We start from the raw sequence: 19,161 nt of genomic DNA on the forward strand, positions 1-19,161 counted from the left end.
AGAGCACCATCTCAGATGTGCCGTATGTCTCCTATGGAGAGCTAATCTCAGGCTGTGACCCTCCTGGCGGATGTCAACCATCCAGGATCTCAGGAAGATGTGGTTAGCAGCTGGGAGCCTGCTCACAGCCTTCTCTGGGGACGAGATTGCAGCAGCCCCTTGCCTTCTGGCTCTGGCTGTCGAAAGCCTGCCTCTCTGCCTCCAGGTAGCGAGGGACCGGTATGCAGCTAGCTCTCCTTTGGTATTTGCTCAATCCTTTGTTCTCTGAGCCGGCGAGGCTGCGCGTTAGGCAGTTAGGTTAGAGCCTTTCACGGGAAAGTTCTCTCTTCTGCAGTTGCAGTTAGGCGTGTATTCTGTGGGTTTGGGTTTTTTTTCCTCCCAGTTATGTTGCCTTCTGAGATTCTAAAACTCCCCACAGACCCCTCTGTGAGACGGTTTCCTACTGTGTGGAAACTTCTCCTCCTTCACGACTCCCTCCCCAGAGCCAGACTTCCTGGAATGCAAAGTCAAGCGGGCGTGCGTTAGGAAGCATCACAACCAACAAAGCTAGTGGGGGTAATGGAATTCCAGTTGAGCTATTTCAAATCCTAAAAGATGATGCTGTGAAAGTGCTGCACTCAATATGCCAGCAAATCTGGAAAACTCAGCAGTGGCCCATGGGACTGGAAAAGGTCAGTTTTCATTCCAATCCCATAGAAAGCCAATGCCAAAGAATGTTCAAACTACCGCACAATTGCTCTCATCTCACATGCTAGCAAAGTAATGCTCAAAATTCTCCATGCCAGGCTTCAAAAATATGTGAACCATGAACTTACAGATGTTCAAGCTGGATTTAGAAAAGGCAGAGGAGCCAGATATCAAACTGCCAATATCCTCTTGATCATCAAAAAAGCAAGAGCATTCCAGAAAAACATCTACTTTTGCTTTATTGACTACACCAAAGCCTTTGACTGTGTGGGTCACAACAAACTGTGGAAAATTCTTAAAGAGATGGGAATACCAGACCACCTGACCTGCCTCTTGAGAAATCTGTATGCAGGTCAAGAAGCAACAGTTAGAACCAGACATGGAACAACAGACTGGTTCCAAATTGAGAAAGGAGTACATCAAGGTTGCATATTGTGTCCTGCTTATTTAACTTATATGCAGAGTACATCATGTGAAATGCCAGGCTGGATGAAGCATGAGCTGGAATCAAGACTGCCAGAAGAAATATCAATAACCTCAGATATGCAGATGACACCACCCTTATGGCAGAAAGTGAAGAACTAAAGAGCCTCTTGATGAAAGTGAAAGAGGAGAGTGAAAAAAAGTTGGCTTAAAACTCAACGTTCAGAAAACAAAGATCATGGCATCCTGTCCCATCACTTCATGGCAAATAGATGGGGAAACAATGAAAACAGTGAGAGATTTTATCTTCCTGGGCTCCAAAACCACTGCAGATGGTGACTGCAGCCATGAAATTAAAAGATGCTTGCTTCTTGGAAGAAAAGCTGTGACCAACCTAGACAGCATATTAAATAGCAGAGACATTACTTTGCCAACAAAGGTCTGTCTAGTCAAAGCTATGGTTTTTCCAGTGGTCATGTATGGACGTGAGAGTTGGACTATAAAGAAAGCTGAGCACCAAAGAATTGATGCTTTTGAACTGTGGTGTTGGAGAAGACTCTTTAGAGTCCCTTGGACTGGAAGGAGATCCAACCAGTCCATCCTAAGGAAATCAGTCCTGACTATTCACTGGAAGGACTGATGCTGAAGCTCCAATACTTCGACCATCTGATGTGAAGAACTGACTCGTTGGAAAAGACCCTCATACTGGGAAAGATCGAAGGTGGGAGGAGAAGGGGACGACAGAGAATGAGATGGTTAGATGACATCACTGACTCAAAGGACATGAGTTTGAGTAAGTTCCGGGAGTTGGTGATGGACAGGGAAGCCTGGCATGCTGCGGTCCATGCAGTCACAAAGAGTCAGACACAACTGAGCGACTGAACTGACTGACTGACTCTCCCCTCCTGCCTCACTCCCTGTTTCTGTCCTACCTCCCTTGTTAGACTGTGAGCCCCCAGAGGGCAGGCAGCCTGGATGCCAAGGAAGGCTCTTAAATATCATGAAGCATGAAGACTGGATCACATACAGGGACAGAGGTAGGGTCTCAGTTTCACATCTCTGTTGAAGCTGCCCAGGCTCAACCAGAAGTCTGAGGGCATGGGGTCAGGTGGGGAGTAAAGAGTGGAAGAGGGAGAATGGTGAGGGAAGGGCTCCCTGCTGGGTCAGAGGGGAAAGAAGAAAAGGCAGGATGAGGTGGGCCCTGCTGCGAAGAAATCTCAGTCCTCCACCTAATGCCCATAGTGGGCCCAGCTCCCACCCGCCATCAACTCTTATGAGCCCCACATCCTGCTCACAGGCACCACTTGGGCACCCATAACCACACACCCCCATGGGCAGCACACACAGGCACACGTGCCAGCCCACACTGCCCCCAAGCCTGGGTCCACCTCCACCCACCTGTGCCCGGGGTGCCCTCTCCTGCTCCCTGCCCCAGTGCCTGATGCTGACCTGGGGCCTCAGGGGAGGCACCCACAGGCAGAGGGAAGAGGGTTACGCTAATGGCAGAGGCAAGTCAAGCAGGAAGCCTGGAAGCAAGGGGCTCTGTCTAAGCTAGGGACACCTGTCGGCGCAGGCATGGCACAGGCCTGGGTTCTGGCACTGGGCAGGTAGGCCGCCCCACCCACTAAGAGTCCAAAGAGCACAGGTGTGGCTGCCTCCCGGCCTCCGCACCATAAGACCGGTCTGCTTCAGGGCTCAACTGACCACAGGGCGCCTGCCCGGGACTGCGCCACTAGCAGAGAAGCCACCGTCTTCCCACCACCAGCGCCAGGCCACCAGCTCAGACACCTGCCCCTTCGGAGGCACCAGCCTCCAGGCCTCACTGGAGCCCAGGTAAGGGCCTGGCCCTCAGGAAGATCAGGGCTCAGCCAAGCCACAGGAGGTCCCGACATAGTGGGGACAGCTCGGTGGCTTCCCAGGCCAGGGTCTCCAGCCCATTCTCGACGTGGTGGCCCTAAGGAGGGCTTGGGACTCAGCTGAAGGCTAGCGGGCCAGGGAGCAGAGCGTGGGGCAGGCCGGGCTCCAGCAGCACCTCTGGGCTGCTTCTCTCCAGGGCCCGTGATGCAGACATGAACTTCTTCCCTGCTTCAGCTCCCTAAACTTGGGGGATAAATGGGGAAACTGGGCTGCCACAGATTCTCTTACCCCCCACCAGAGGCAAGACAGACCAAAGTCAGCCCCCGTTCCTCCACCCCTACCTTTCATCCCCCATCCCCATCCCACCTCGTTGTTGTGATGTGGAGCAGGAGATGTTGCTTGGACCTGCCAAGAGAGACTGTTGCCAAAATCCTGGCTCCCTGTCTACCGATGCCAGATAGAAATAAGGAGACAGAGTTTGGAGGAAGTAGAAAAGAAGAGCTTCATTATTTTTGCCAGGCAAAAGGGAAATACAGCAGGCTAGCGTCTCAAGAACTATGCCCCCCTTTCTTGGGAATAGGGAGAGGTTTTATATCCTCTTGAAGGCCTTGCATTTTCTTTTTCTTTTGCAACATTTCAAAACGGCCACAGTTGCCATCAGGCAACTCAGCAACCGGGTCTTGTGTTCCTGAAGTTATCAGCCCTTGACCTTCTTTCTGAAATGCAGAATGCTACATGAGAGTGGAGGGGGAGAGGAATGCCAGGTGCTGAGTATAATCTATATGGAGTCAGAGAGTAATCAGCCTTGTGGAGGACAAGTCCAGCTACAAGTGTTTGTTACTAGTAACAGCTAAAGAATAACCAACATTGTTTAACCCTTGTAGGCCTGTTTGGCTGGAATGTGCCACAGGCTGCTCACTCATTTCTGTTTTGCTGCAATAAGACCCACAGGGACCATCCTGTGTGAAGGGGCTGGCAGGTAGGGAGGGGTGCTAAAGAAACAAAGTTCATTTTCTCTTCTTTATCTTCTGGATCTAGAAGCAGGAAGTGTTGCAGCCTGTGGGGTGCAGCTGGGGAGAGAGGGAGCAGGCTTTTAGAACCCCTTAGCCTTGGAGAGGAAAGGGATCCTTCCAAACGTGGAAAACACAGACCCATAGACAATCCCTTGTTTACTAGCAACTCATTTCCCCAACACTGAGTCATCTTATCAGATCTTCTGCTATTTTCATAGCAGGCCTAGTTACAGGGGCGTGGGCTGCTCTCTGATACTTTGCCCAGGATATTCCAGGGTTTCTGTACAACTCGGATGCATCATGGAAATGCAAGGACATCACAGAACTGACACCTGTCCATGATGCATACACACATCATTAGCACATACCCTTGACCCACACACTCAGCTGACTCCTGCCACACCCCCACACATCTCATTTACCTCCATTCCACTTCAATATATGTATATATTCTAGACTCCCTCTATGCTAGGAAGGCACTGGGGGAACAGCAGGAGCAACATAAGTCCACTCTCAGGAGGGCACAGCCCAGTGACAGAGGCGCATACATAAACAGTTAAAGCATGGAGCTTGTAGTCAGACCCAGGCTGAGTTCATTCTCTATAAAATATTTACTTGTGATCTCAGACCTGTTATCCTCTTTGAACTGCCACATCATCCTCATCTGGTCAGAGGGGTAATAACAGGACCCACCCAGCAAGGTTGTTCTGAGGATTAAATGAGTTGTTGGGTGTAACATCTGTAGAAGAGCACTCAGCACATGGGATCAAGGAAGTATAAGTGACGGTGCTGTGCTGTGCTGTGCTTAGTTGCTCAGTCATGTCTGACTCTCTGCGACCCTTATGGACTTTGGCCAGTCAGGTTCCTCTCTCCATGGGGATTCTCCAGGCAAGAATACTAGAGTGAGTTGCCATGCCCTCCTCCAGGAGATCTTCCCAACCCGGGGATCGAACCCAGGTCTCCCACATTGCAGGCAGATTCTTTACCTAAACCACCAGGGAAGCATAAGTGATGGTAGTGAAAACTAAATGACATAAAGTTCATAGGCACTTGACACTAGGCTCACAGCACTAACCAGGGTGGTGCTGTTGTTAGAGAGGAACTTATAAGACTCGGTGTGGCATTAGGCAGATGGGCAGGGTTGAGTGGGGTGGTCAAGGAGGGCTTCAATGAGGAGGTGATCCTTAAACTGTAATATATTTAACTTATTTTTTTTTTGCGTTAACCTTGGTTTATAACACTATATAAGTTTCATGTGTACAACATTATATTTCTAATTCTGTACACACTATAACATGCTCACCATCGAAATTTACTTTGTCCGTCATCACACAGTTGATCCCCTTAACCCGTTTCACCTTCCTTCCTGCCCCTTCCCCTGTGGTAACCTCTACTCTGTTCTCTGTACCTATTATCTCTATTTTCATTTGGTTTAGTCTATTCATTTATTTTGTTTTATTTCTTATATTCTACATAAGTGTGGAGTCATACGATATTTGTGTTTCTTTTTCTGTCTTATTTCATTTCGCATAACACCCTCAAGGTCCATGCATGTTATTGCAAATGAAAGGCTAATATTCCTTTGTATATACTACATCTTCTTTATCCATTCACGTGTGGATGGGCATTTAAGTTGTTACCATATTTTGGCTATTGTAAAGGCCCGGATGAACATGCCTGTGAATGTGCTCAGTCACAACCAGCTCTTTGGGACCCCATAGATTGTAGCCCCCCAGGCTCCTCTGTCCATGGGATTCTCCAGGCAAGAATACTGGAGTGGGTTGCCGTTTCCTTCTCCAGGGGATCTTCCCCACCCAGAGATCAACCCTCGTCTCTTGGGACTCCTGCACTGGCAGGTAGATTCTTTACCAAGGTGCCCCTTGGGAAGCCCCCATGATGAATGGAGGGGTGTGGATATCTTTTTCAATGAATATTTTCATGTTCTTTAGATAAATAACCAGAAGTGGGATTGCTGGGTCATATGATTGTTCTGTCCTTAGCTTTCTGAGGAGTCTCCGTACCATCTTACACAGTGGCTGCACCATTTTACATCACATTTAACTTATCAACAGTGCACAAGGATTCCCTTTTCTTCTTTACCAACATTTTTATTTCTTGCTTTTTTGATAATAGCCATTCTGACAGGTGTGAGATGATAGCTTATTGTGATTTTTGACTTGCATTTCTCTAAGAATTAGTGATGTTAAACGTCTTTTTATGTGCCTGTTGGGCATCTGTATGTCTTCTTTTGAAAAAACATCTATTCCCTTGAGCTGGAATTTACAGGGTTGGGTGGGGAGGGGCTCTGGGCAGAGGGTTCCGAGTATGGAAAGGCAAAGAGAGGAGATTTAGTAAGACATTTAGGGAAGTTCAAGTCACTAACACATCCTACAGAGCTCCATCATAAACGTGCAAACATATGTGTGTGCATACGCACACACGTACACCCCTCTTGAGTGGCTCCCCCGCATAAGAGCCAACACTGGCCTCCTCCCAATTTGAAGAGTTGAAACAGGCTTGGACAAGAGGCTTGCTGTGACAGAGAAGGCTGCTGACCCTCATGCCTCCCCTCCAGAAGACAGGCACACCCATCCAGCACCTTTTACACTCAGGCCCAGGATGGGATCTGGTCCCAGGTACCTGTCCACACAGCTTCCCTGGGGCCATCAGGATGAGCGTTATTGGCCAAATAATGGGAAGTTGGGAGCCTGCCTGGGGGCCTCCAAGGCCCAGCCAAGATGGAGGGCTCCTTGCAGAGGTGTCGGCTGGAGACGGATCCAGAAGGAACGGTGGTTTGAGCCCCAGACCCAGGTCAGGGATGGGCTGCGACAGCAGCTCTTCCACCCAGCTCTGCCTGCTCATCCCTCTCCCCAGTCCTGATCGCTGTCTCTTCTGCTCAGTTTGGGTTTTAGGGAGTCATCTCAGCAGCGTCAGAATGTCCCGGCCAAGCAGCAGAGCCATTTATTGTAAGTGGTCCCCTTCTCTCCCTCTGGGTTCCCTGAAGCCCTGCGTCCAGTCTCTCCCTCCCCACACTGACCACCTCCTATAGTTGTGCCTGTCTCAACTCCTTCTTCTGCCCTCACCCCCTTGCTTCATGCCATGGCAGTGCACCGGAAGGAGTACTTGCAGAAAATCGCCTTAGAGCCCACTCACCTGCAGCACAGGGTGGAGGTGAGTAACCCTAGGGCCCCATACAATTTCCTGATTCAAGCCAAGTTCTCCTACGTGCCCCCAACCCTGACAAAAAGCAGATATCTGAGATAAGTCTGCCATAGAAGCCAATGGCCTGACCCGGCCAGAATAGGTGGGCTCAGGTCCAGCAAGCCTACCTGAGCATTTGCTAAGTGCAGGGGAGGAGGATGGGGCAGCTGGGCATGGGCAGAGGAAGCTAAGCCAGTGGGCATCCCATCCCCAAGTAGCAGAGGGATGGGCCAGGATCCACCACTCGATCCTGCCCCTTCCTGTCTCTCAGCTCATCGCTTGCCCCAAGAAATTGCTTTTTGCCCAGGATCTGGTACAGTTGGAGGACAGAATGTGTGAGGTCAGCCAGCGGTCCTTGTGCAGGGACTTGAAAGGACCACTATCTGAGAGGGGAGCCCTCTGGGCTTGAGCTTCCTGTGCACGGCTTGGAGCCTGGAATGGAGGCTCTGGCACTGCCTGGGAGAATGACACTGGCACTGCCAGATCTAGTTGCCAGGACAGCTGTTGACACCACGTGAAAGCTCAGACTGGAAGGGTGTGGCAGGGAAAAGCAGACACTGCATCAGGCTGAAGGTCTGGGTAGAAGCCACCCCCAGACAGCAGTAGATTTAGCACTCACCCCGAGAAAAGGCAGGCAGGGATGCTGGAGCAACCGTCTGGAAGAAGTCAGCCTTCCCCAGTCAGCTGAGCTGGGACTAAGATCCCTGGGCTTCATGGAGGGAATGAGGATTGGGAACTGCCTTTGTTTAGGTCTAGGAGGCAAGAGCAGGGGAGGCATGTCCAGGGTGCCAGGGCATTTGCCCATGATATCAGGGCTCCTGAATATGCTGGCCGAGTGAACTTGAAGAAGAGCTGGGAGCTATGCAGAGGACAGGGCAGTGGGGTCAGGGGGCAGGAGGCAGATGGCATCCTCCCAGCAAGGGCCTGGAGGCGAGCACAAGGGACAGGACTGTGACTTTTGAACATGGATGGTAGAAGCGAAGAGTATCCTTGAGAAGAGAGAATAACAGCAAAACCCTGCTGTAGTGATCAGACTAGCAGGGGACAAGGGCCTAAGTGGAGACTGAGGTCAGTATGGACCTCTCTGGGAAAGAATCAGGGAGAAGGGCGGTGGGCTTGACTTATTCCTGAGAGACTGGGAGGTAATGGATTATCAGAAGGGGGACATGCATGCTGGGCGTGGGGCGCAGCATGCATGGGGTCAGAAAGGCTAGGTCAGGGAAGAGACGGACCAGGCTGGGTGGGCGATTCTCAAAGAGAGCAAAGAAAAGTAGGGGACAGAATTTGAGCATCCTGTAACCTACCTGGAGAAGCTGAGACTTATATGTTGGATAGCTGAAGCCCACGCCCCCTCCCCACATTTACCACCATCTAGACTGTTACAGGCCATGATTGTCCTTCCTCCAGAGTTCTAAATCCCCTCCTACAGCCCGTCAGTCCCCACCTTGCCCAACTGCCTCCAGACCTCACATTGTCTCTTGAAGTCTACTTTATGGGGATTGCCTGGGGCCTCCCCAGTGAGGAGGCCAGAGACATGTCATCCCCTTCTGCTGCCCTTCCCCCACCCCCACCCCTGTCCATCCCCACCTGTGAGCCCCCTCTCCAAATCTTCTCCCAGCCCATCTCCTCCTGTCCCCTCAGCACCTGATGACATGTAAGCTGGGGACACAGAGAATCCAGGAGCCCAAGGATGCTCTGCAGAAGCTGCAGGAGATGGACGCTCAGGGCCGGGTGTGGAGCCAGGACTTGCTCCTGCAGGTCAGGGATGGCTGGCTCCAACTGCTGGACATCGAGACTAAGGTCAGCCTCCCATCATTCCCTGCAAGGGGTCATACCTAACCTGGGCTGTGGGAAAGCAAGCCCCAGGGCATGAACACCATCCCACTATGCCCCACATGGCAAGCACCCTTCCCCCCACACAATACACACCCAGGACTAGGAAGAAACAGGAGATAGAGGCACAGGGGTCAGGGGAAAGGACACCCCATCCCAAGCCATTGGAAGGGTGGAGCAACCCAGGTCAGGAGCTCCTAGGGGCCTGTCGGGCTCTCACGGACTTCACAGCCAGTCTCTCTGCTTGGCCCAGGAGGAGCTAGAGTCCTACCGCCTGGACCGCATCAAGGTCATGGACGTGGCGCTCAACACCGGCTCCTACAACTCTGTCCTGTCCATCACCGTGCAGGATTCAGACCTGCGAAGCACTAGCACTCTGCTTTTCCAGTGCCAGGAAGTGGGGGTGAGATCTAACAACCATCACCACCCCCAACCTAACCCCTCCCCTCCCCCATCCCCCAAGCCTGTCTGATTGCCGGTTCCTCCAGGCAGAGCGACTGAAGACCAGCCTGGAGAAGGCTCTGGAGGAGGAGGTAGAGCAAAGGTAGGCAGCCTGTGCCCCCGCCCACCTGCAGAACCCTCGAGCTCAGGTCTGGGTGGGCTAGACTCTGCCGCATACCTGGCGGAGCTCAGGGGCCTGTGACCCAATAACACAGACATTGACCTGGGGAGTAGCGAGGCTGGAAGCAGGGCGCAAATGAGTGCTGGGCCCAGGGGCCACTGGAGACTATCCTCAGAGACTGATGTGGGACCAACTGGTCCCGGAGGGCAGGCCGATGACGCCGGGGAGAGTCAGGGAAGGGTTTGGATGGAGACTAGGGGGCAAGGCTGGTGGGGCTCCTGGAGAGGGGCAGTGGTACCCCCTGGGTTCTGGGGCAGAAGTGTGGGCAGAGCCTCTGCCCCAAGAACCCAGTCAAAGCTGTGTCCTTGTCATGTGCTTGACAGGCCCCAGTTGGGAGCCCTTCGCCCAGACCAGGACCGATGGAGGGGGTCTTCTCTGGAAAGGCCGCTCCCTAAGGAGCAGGCACGTCCTCTGGAGTGGAGACCCCCTCCAGAACAGCACTACTTGATGAGCCCAGAGCACAGTAAGTTTGGGCGTGGGGGCCAGTGGGAGGAAAGGTTCCCATCAAAGAAGTTCTGGGCCATGGTCCCCTTCCTCTGCAGACACCCCACCACCGTCTCCGAGGCCCCTGCCACACCGCACCAGCATCCGAGAGCCAAGCATCTTCTCGCTGTCTCCTTCAAGGAGGTCCCCATCCCCTGAGGACCCAAAATGGGATAAGGTAACTGCAGACTGTCTTGGGCTTGTTGAGGCTTTTGTGGTCTAGCCAAAGGGAAGACACCAGTTGTCTCCCTCGCCTCAAGGAGCCAGGCCCCAGGTCCACCAAGGCAGGGCCTGGCCTAAGAGGGGACACAGAGGCTTGGTCAGCCCTGGGCTGGGCCTGAGGCTCAGGCTTGTGGTGGAGGGAGGCAGGATTGGGAGTTCCAGGGTGGGTCTAACTGCCCACTCAGCCAGGGGTTGTTTGGGCCCCAGGAGGTGCTGGACCATGTCCTAAGGGACATCGAGCTGTTTGTGGGGAAGCTGGATGAGGCCCAGTCTAAGACCAGTCGTAAGAAGAAGAGTCACAGGAAGAAAAAGAAAAAGAATAAAGAAGGTGAGTGAGGAGGGCCAGGGGAGAGGAGTGGGGGTTTGGGGGAGGGGGGGAAGTCTTGGGATGATACATGACCCACCATCTATCCCCTTCTTGCTATAGAGATAACAGAGGTACATTACATCGACTGCTTCCAGAAGATCAAGTACAGTTTCAACCTCCTGGTACGTGACTCCCCACAAGTTTCCCAGCTCTTTTCGCCCCCTCCCTCCCCTCCCCTACCTCAGCAATCCCCTCCTCTCCCTCCCCTCTCCCTACCACCCCCCCACCACCACCACCGAGCAATCCTGTTCTCTCTTCTCTCCATGGACATCCCATGCTGCTCCAGCTTCTCCCCCTGGAACCGCCCCACCCCACTCTTGGGTTACTTTGGGAGAATGCCAGGCTCCCCACCAGGGCCCAGAACAGTTATGGGGCCCTGGGATCCTAGTGAAGGTGGGGTGGGAGGAAGGCTGGTGACAGGCTTCACCCTGTGTCTTCAGGGAAGGCTGGCCACCAGGCTGCAGGATACAAGTGCCCCTGAGTTTGTACACATCATCTTCAAAATTCTGGACTCCGTGAGTCAGGGCAGGGCTGGTGGGGGTAGGGGGGAACAGGGTGGTACAGAGGGACGTGCTGAAGTTAAGATGAGACAGGCCAGGGTGGGAGGGAGGGGGCAGAGGGAGGTACGGGTCTGCTCCTTGCTCACCGCCAGCATACCCTCTTCCTTGACCCCAAGACACTACCCCACTGTGCACAGCAAGCACCTCTCAGCAGACTAGGTGCGCTGGGGTTGGAGCCAAGGACACCAGTGAGGGCAGGAAGGAGCAGGTCTGGGGCAAAGTAGGAAGCCAGGGACCCCGAGCCCTTTCCCACTCCTGCCTGGCCCCGAAGAAGCTCAGGCTTCCTGACACCTTTCATCCTTCCCCAGATCCAGACCCAGTGCCCTGAGTCTGACTTAGCAGCCCGAGTGATCTCACCCCTCCTCACCACCAAGGCCATCGAGCTGCTGCAGTCCTGTCTAAGCCCGTCAGAGAATAACCTCTGGGAAGGGCTGGGCACAGCCTGGACCACCAGCCAGTAAGTGACAATAAGGCCTGAATGAATTGGAGGCAAGCAACATGGGGGTGTAGGGCAGGAGGTGACAAGCTCTACATTGTATCTTAAAACGAATTCTATACCCGTTAAAACTATACCCATTCCTCCACTCCCCAGCTCCTGGTAACCTCTACTCTACGAAATTTCTAAAAACAAATCAGGGAAATCTACCTTGAGTTCCCAACATTTAATTAGGCTAAGCACAATGGGAAAAAAAAAAAAAAACCAATACACTTACCATCGCCCACCATTGCAGGAAAGCATTATCTCAGAAAATAGAACAGTTCTTCCCAAGAAAGGAGCACTGGCAACCTTCTACTAAAATTTTTCTCATTTTTGTCAAGGACGAAGTAAAAACTTTGTCTCAATGTAGCCCAGATTTTAACAATTACGGACATAAGAGATGTTGCAAATGTAACATCAATAAGATTTGCAACCAACTGGCAGAGGAGCTAAGAGAAGCGATATTTCATGTGGGTGGAACAGTGACACAGGCAGTTGGGCAGCAAGGCAAGCTGATGAGCGCAGCGGGTGGGATGCGAAATCAGTTAGCACACCCTGAGTGAGGTGTCTGCAGAGACTGGGTGGCCTGGCCCTGCAAGGAGAGGTCTAACCTGGCTACGAGGGTTTGACAACAGTCAGTACAGATGTAATAGTTGGGACCCCCTGGAGGTAAGCACTGCAATAAAGTAAGCAGAGCCCACTTTAATAAGCATGGCCTGCTCTCCCCACGAGAAACAGGCCTCGGAAAACTTTGAGGTGGCAAAAAGAAACGGATAAGGAGGTAAAGGAGGCAAAGAGAAATTCCGGAGAGTTAAAAAGGAAAAACAAAAAAGCAGAAGCATGAAAACCAAGAGAGAAGAGGGTTTTAGAAAGAGAAATCAATTGGGGGAAAAGCCAATGGTTCCAGGAGTCTTTTTGCCTAATGAGCAGTTTTGTTTTGCTTTTCAGTTCAGCCCCATTAAAGGACATCTGTGTTCAGTTCATCTAAAGACATAAAATATAACTTAACATCTATTTATTTTATTGTGGTAGAATATACATAGGATAAAATTTATTTTAACTATTTTTAAGTGTATAAGTCAATGCCTTTAAGTACATTAACAATATTGAGCAACCATCACTCCTATTCATTTCCAGAATTTTCTCAGCATCCCAAATGGGAACTCTATACCCATTAAACAACCAAACAAAACTCTTTACCCATTCCTTTCTTTCCCCAGCCCCTGGTAACCTCTATTCTATTTTCTGTTTCTGCTTATCATTTTAAATATAAGATTGACGTCAGGTGTGCCCTGACATGTTTTCTCATTTCTTAAAACAACCAAAAATTAAGGAATGAATGAAATGAAAGACAGAAACACAGAGAACAGAATTAACTAAAGAGATGTAAAAACCTTCAAAAGAGTTCAATTTCAGGCAAATTTTATTCAAACTATTTGGCTTGAAGCAAATTGACCCAAAACTATGCTGCTGCTGCTGCTGCTGCTAAGACGCTTCAGTCATGTCTGACTCTTTGCGACCACATAGACGGCAGCCCACCAGGCTCCGCTGTCCCTGGGATTCTCCAGGCAAGAACACTGGAGTGGGTTGCCATTTCTTTCTCCAATGCATGAAAGTGAAAAGTGAAAGTGAAGTTGCTCAGTTGTGTCCGACTCCTAGCGACCCCATGGACTGCAGCCTACCAGGCTCCTCCATCCATGGGATTTTCCAGGCAAGAGTACTGGAGTGGGGTGCTATTGCCTTCTCCCACCCAAAACTATAAATGACACTAAATTCTGTGGTAATAGACTAGAAGGATACAGATCACACAAGGCCATTTGGATTTGGCAATCAGAAATCATCAGGGCTTTAGAAGAACTAGTTTCAACAGAGTAATGGCAGAGGTAAAAGTCATGTGGTAAGGAATAAAGAAAGATCCAAAGGTAAGAAAATGTAGGCAGGGCCTATGGACACATCCTCAAAAAATTTGATAAAGATAAGATAATAGGATGGCATCTTTAAAAGCATAGTCAAGGGAAGACTTGAGCATGTTTTTAAGGCAAAGAAAAGGAGCCAGTGAGGACTTCCCTTGCAGTCCAGTGGTTGACTTCACCTTCTGATGCACGGAGGAAAGGGTTCTATCCCTGGTCCAGAAGCTAAGATCCCACTTGCCTCCCGGTCAAAAAATCAAAATATAAAACAGAAGCAATATTATAACAAATTCAATAAAGGTTTTTTAAAGGGCCCACATCAAAAAAGGAAAGAAAGAAAGAAAATGAGCCAGTAAAAAAGATTCAGAAGAGGGAATAATTTGTTCCCATTGAATACATATTTATTAGGGGTTCCCTTTTGGCTCAGCTGGTAAAGAATCCACCTGCAATTTGGGAGACCTGGGTTCGATCCCTGACTTGAGAAGATGTCCTGGAGAAGGGAAAGGCTACCCACTCCAGTATTCTGGCCGGGAGAATTCCATGGACTGTATAGGCAGTCCATAGGGTCTCAAAGAGTCGGAAATGACTGAGTGACTTTCACTTTCACTGCCTCCTCTGTCCCTTCTGCACTATACTCTGGAGACAGCTATCAAGGAGATCAACATAGAAAGAAACACGGATAAGTGAGAATCATGCGCAATTCAGAATGTGTGTGCACAGTGCAAAGAAGCAGCATTCCCATCAGTCTCTGGGAGGCAGGGAGACACTTCCTCCAGGAGGGCCTCCGCGTTCCCCAGGCAGGCAAGCAGAGCCAGCCTGGAGGCCACAGGCAGTGCTGCTCCTCTGGCGTCCCGGGCAATGGGTGAGGGGGCAGGCCGAGAGGCAAGTACCAGCCCCCGCCCTAGAGCCAGCCAGAGTGCCCTGTGGTGATCACAAGGGGGAGGTCCACACGAACCAGCTAGAAAGAAAGATATGCTGCTGGGGAACCGAAATAGGTTAGACCCCAGGAGTGTCTTCCAGCCCTAACACTGCAGTTCTGCCACTTTCATTCAAACTCCCCATCAGTGAGTTAAAGTACTCATCTCTTAGGGTGTTGATATGTCTGCACATTCGCGGGCAGAGCTGAGGCTGGCCCACAGATACCTGTGCCGTGGGACCTGTACATGCTTGGCTGTGGGCTCCTGTGTCCTGGGGCCTTTCATCTGTGCACACGGGCCACTTTCTCCATTACCTAGAAGATCCCCCAGGCCAGCTGCTGTCCTCTCCGCCTTCTCCACATCCCACAGTCTGGCACGGAGTAGACTCAGCCCTGTTCTTTCCCTAGGGCCAACTGGACAGGCAGCGAGCCCCTGCCCTACAAACCCACATTCTATGATGGTTGGCAGCTTCCAGAAACTTCCTACCAGGTAAGGGGAGCTTAGCACAGAGCCCGAATCAAAGCCCTAGACTCTGGCTAGTTTCCACCGTCTCAGTCCAGCCATGGTCACGTGACTCCTAAGTGGTAGGTGGGTTCTGTGTGGAAAGCGGGCAGGCGAGGGGACGTGAGGCAGCTGTGCGCGGGCGGGCCTGTGGCCTCACACCCCTGCTCTCCACCACCATGCAGCTGACGTCCTGCTCTCACTTTGTTCTGCCCCCACAGGCGCTCTCAAGTTACCAAGACCCTACTTCCATCCGGTATGCCCTGGGCTTTGTCAGGACCTTGTGGTTCTGGGGAGGGAAGGACCAGGCTGATCCTGCGGATCTGCAGATTCTACGCCTCACTGACCTCTAGGCTCTCTTTTAGTCAGACACGCACAAGCACATCTCTCCCCTACTTTGGGTGAAAAAGCAGTTTTTTACCTTCCTAGGATACAATCCCTCTTCTTTCAGTATTCCCCACATGTAGCTCTGATTTCTCAGAGATTGAGTATGAAGTACTCAAAGGAGTGCTCAGATACAGAAGACTCCACTGCCAGAAGAGTCTTGAGAAATCACCAACATCTAGACCCCTTCTGCCTATAGAAACCCACACCCCAAGCCCATCTAAAAGTGACCTGCCCTCAAGCTCTGTGGAAACCCCAAAAGTCATTGCTAGACTCCAAGGGGGAGATGTCTTGGGCTGAGACAGGGGCCGGATCTCTGAGGCCCCACTCTCCAGCCATCCTGACTCTGTCTCTGGGGGGCTAGTAGGGAAAGCCCTAGGTTAAGGAGCACCTCGCACTTTGCTCAAGAGGAGACACACAACCATGGCCCCAGCCCTGTGCCCTCCAGACCCGGACCTGTCAAGCCAGCCCTGAAAATGCAAGTCCTCTATGAGTTTGAAGCTAGGAACCCACAGGAACTGACGGTGGTCCAGGGAGAGGTACTGGAGGTGAGGCATGGACTTGAGCTGAGAAAAGGAGGCGGCGGTTGGCAGTTGATGGGAGCTACTGGGAGCATGGGGGGTGGAGGGATTGGCCTGGAGAAAGTGAAGGAAGGTTGGGAAGGGCCCAGAGAGAGAAAGTCCGGTGGAGGAGGGGAAGGCTGGCTGGAGAGAGGCTCGGGTCACTGACGTAGTGACTCCCTGGCAGGTTCTGGACCAGAGCAAGCGGTGGTGGCTGGTGAAGAATGCAATGGGACGGAGTGGCTACATCCCCAGCAACATCCTGGAGCCCCTAGAGTCGGGAGCCCCCGGGAGCCAGAGCGAGTCACCCACTCGGGTACCTCCATGCCTAGACTTCAGAAGCTATAAAGCCTGAATCAGAGGTGGGGGCAGGGAGGATTCTTTGACAAGTGGAGGAGATGGCCCTGGTTCAACTGAATCAGTATTATCACGTTTATTGTGGGGCCAGAGCAGAGAACAAGCCTTGTGCTTGTCGGACAAGCAAACCATGGAGTGAGACACATGGTTTGATGAAAGCCCAGAGAAGGGATCCTGATGAGAGGGGCTGTGGGTGGCTCTGAGATGAGATGGCTTCTGACTCCCACTTCCCCTGGTTCTAGGGTCCGATGCTTCGACTTAGCTCAAGGCCTGAGGAGGTCACAGCCTGGCTACAGGCAGAGAACTTCTCCACTCTGTGAGTGCCAAGTGCCACAGCTTTACCTCTGTAAAGGGCACCAATGACCACTGCCCCCCACCTCCACAAGTGTCTCTTCCAGGGCACTTGTCCCTTCAACCCCAGGAGTTTATGGAGTTGGTTTAAGCCAGTTTGTTTATCTTACTCCCTGACCTCCAAACACTCTTTCTGTGAATTCTCCTGTCACCCCAGCCCTCCAAGCCCAAACACCCCCTTCTCCACCCAGATATCCAGGGCTGGGTCCTTCCACCCCACCACTGACAGTTTCTGCTCTATGTGTTTCCAGGACCGTGAAGACCCTTGGGTCCATGACAGGGAGCCAGCTGCTTCACATGAGACCTGGAGAGCTACAGATGCTGTGTCCACAGGAGGGCCCCCGGGTCCTGGCACGGCTGGAGGCTGTCAGAAGGACGCTGGGGGTGAGGACACATAGGGGTCCCAAGCCCTGCTGGAAATGTGGGGTGCTCCCTGAGTGAGCATGAGAGTGCCCGGTGGGCAAGCCAGCAGGCCCGACTCTGGGGCGGTACTCACTGTGGCAGGTCTGGTACAGGACCGTCCCCCAGGGGCTTGACTTCACGTGCACAGGCACACCCTGAAGCTCCTGACTGACTGTTGGCATGAGCTCTGGGGTCCCTCATCTGGCACTGGCCTCACCTCAACCTTTTCTTTCCTCAGATGAGCCTTTAGGCAGCAATTCAGACACCTCCAAGACCAAGACTTTCTCACAAGCAAGATGGCGGATCTGATACTCTTTAGAGCCCTGAGAATTCCTCTTCCAAGCCCCTAGGTTGCAGCAAACCCCACACCCCAGCTCACACAGCAAAGAGGATGAACAAGACCAGAGGTTGAGACAAACCGTGCCCCTTCTCGCTGTGTGGAGAGGTCTCCCCAGTTGCCACCTATTTATTGCGTCTCTCTCCTGAGCTTAGAACATTTATGCCTAGATTTGTCAGGACTCTGTTTAGACCCTCTCCTCCCCAATAAAGGTATCCTCAAGCTTGTCATGTGCCTCTCTTGCAGCTTCCTCTGGCCCTGGTGGAGGCCAAAGGCAGGGAATCAGGAAGAGCTAGGACACTGGGCATGAAACAGCAGCAGCCCTACATCCATCACTGGGCCAGACTATAAGTGGGAATTCACTGGAGCAGAGTCAGAATTCAATGATTATGGCCCAACTCTCCTTAATTTCTAAATAAATTTGAAAATAAGGCTATACTCGACATCTTTATCTTTCTGTGTACATCTTTATCTTTCTGTGTACATTTCTCCTGGTATATTCCAAGACACCCAGTACAGGTGAGGGCAGAACATCAGAGCAAGGAGTACTGAGGCTGACAATTGCAGGTTTTGATCAGCCACACTGGCCAATGATGCAAAGACACACTAAAAAGCATGTCCAGGCTCTACCTGGCAACTTCCTCTTTTAGTACTTTTGTCACTTCCTGTTGCAGTGAGCTAATTTTGAGCCCCCCTCCCCAGCTTGTCTCTTTAGTGGTGGAACATAGGGAACATTGGACTGGCTACGTGAACTCAGGGCAAGTCATTTCACTCTCTGGCTCTCTTTTTCCTCTCAAATGTTAAGTGAAGAGTCTGAACTATCTGTGGCTTCTAATATTTAGGATATATAGCCTTCTTTAATCTCAGAACAATCACAAGACTCCCCTCCTTATATAACAGAGGTTCTACTTTCATTCAGTTAGTCTGCAGATAAGGTTTGATATACATGTGAATTAAGGGCCCCTTAAGAGTCCTTAAGATGCTCCCTTAGTACAATAGCCAGAACATGGAAGAAACCTAGATGTCCATCAACAGGTGAATGGATAAAGAAGTTGCGGTACATAGATAGAAAGGACTATAAGTCAGTCATAAAAAGGGACAAAACTGAGTCAGCTGTAGTGAGGTGGATGAACCTAAAGTCTGTCATACAAAGGCAGAAAGAGAAAAATATCACACATTAATGCATGTATGTGGAATCTAGAAAAATGGTATTGATGAACCTATTTGCAGGGCACACAGATAGAGACACAGATGTAGAGAACGGACTTGTGACACAGTGGGGGAGGAGAGGGCAGGACGAACTGAGAGAGTAGCACTGACATATTTACACTATCACGTGTAAAACAGAGCTAGTGGGAAGCTACTGCACAACACAGGAGCTCAGCCTGGTGCTCAGTGATGACCTAGGGGTGAGGTGGGGGTGGGATGGGAGGGAGGCTCAGGACAGAGGGGATCTATATACGTGTAGTTGATTCACCCTGTTTTACCGCAGAAACTAACACAACATTGTAAAGCAATTATGCTGCAATAAAAAAAAAGAAGACAAGATCTTCCCACAGTCACTCAGTTGAATCTGTCCATGACCCTAACACTGCCAAAATATCCTATTTTTTGCCTGCCTATCTCATTCCCTCAAGTTCCTGGCCTCAGAAAATCATCTCTCCTAACTGGTAACACTGAATAAAAAAGCAAATAG

At 51.2% G+C, this 19,161-nt stretch overlaps 1 protein-coding gene across 2 annotated transcripts; it reads left to right on the forward strand.

Moving 5' to 3' along the window:
• Positions 1-2,753: 2,753 nt before the first annotated feature.
• On the forward strand, positions 2,754-17,901 carry EPS8L3 (EPS8 signaling adaptor L3). Of its 2 annotated transcripts, none has more exons than XM_061410898.1 (19): positions 2,754-2,943; positions 6,881-6,946; positions 7,087-7,151; positions 8,823-8,981; positions 9,268-9,417; positions 9,503-9,558; positions 9,960-10,099; positions 10,179-10,297; positions 10,549-10,669; positions 10,769-10,830; positions 11,149-11,223; positions 11,577-11,725; positions 14,981-15,062; positions 15,296-15,330; positions 15,823-16,006; positions 16,206-16,334; positions 16,618-16,691; positions 16,978-17,110; positions 17,367-17,901. In XM_061410898.1, the coding sequence occupies exons 2-19, from the start codon at positions 6,916-6,918 to the stop codon at positions 17,376-17,378; spliced, it is 1,776 nt and encodes a 591-aa protein (XP_061266882.1). In that variant the 5' UTR covers positions 2,754-2,943; positions 6,881-6,915; the 3' UTR covers positions 17,379-17,901. The 2 variants fall into 2 exon arrangements, with proteins under 2 accessions (XP_061266882.1, XP_061266883.1); XM_061410899.1 differs by having other exon boundaries at positions 15,826-16,006.
• The last annotated feature ends 1,260 nt before the right edge of the window (positions 17,902-19,161 follow it).

The sequence above is a fragment of the Bos javanicus genome, chromosome 3 (genome assembly GCF_032452875.1).
Source record: "Bos javanicus breed banteng chromosome 3, ARS-OSU_banteng_1.0, whole genome shotgun sequence".
Lineage (NCBI taxonomy): Eukaryota > Metazoa > Chordata > Mammalia > Artiodactyla > Bovidae > Bos > Bos javanicus.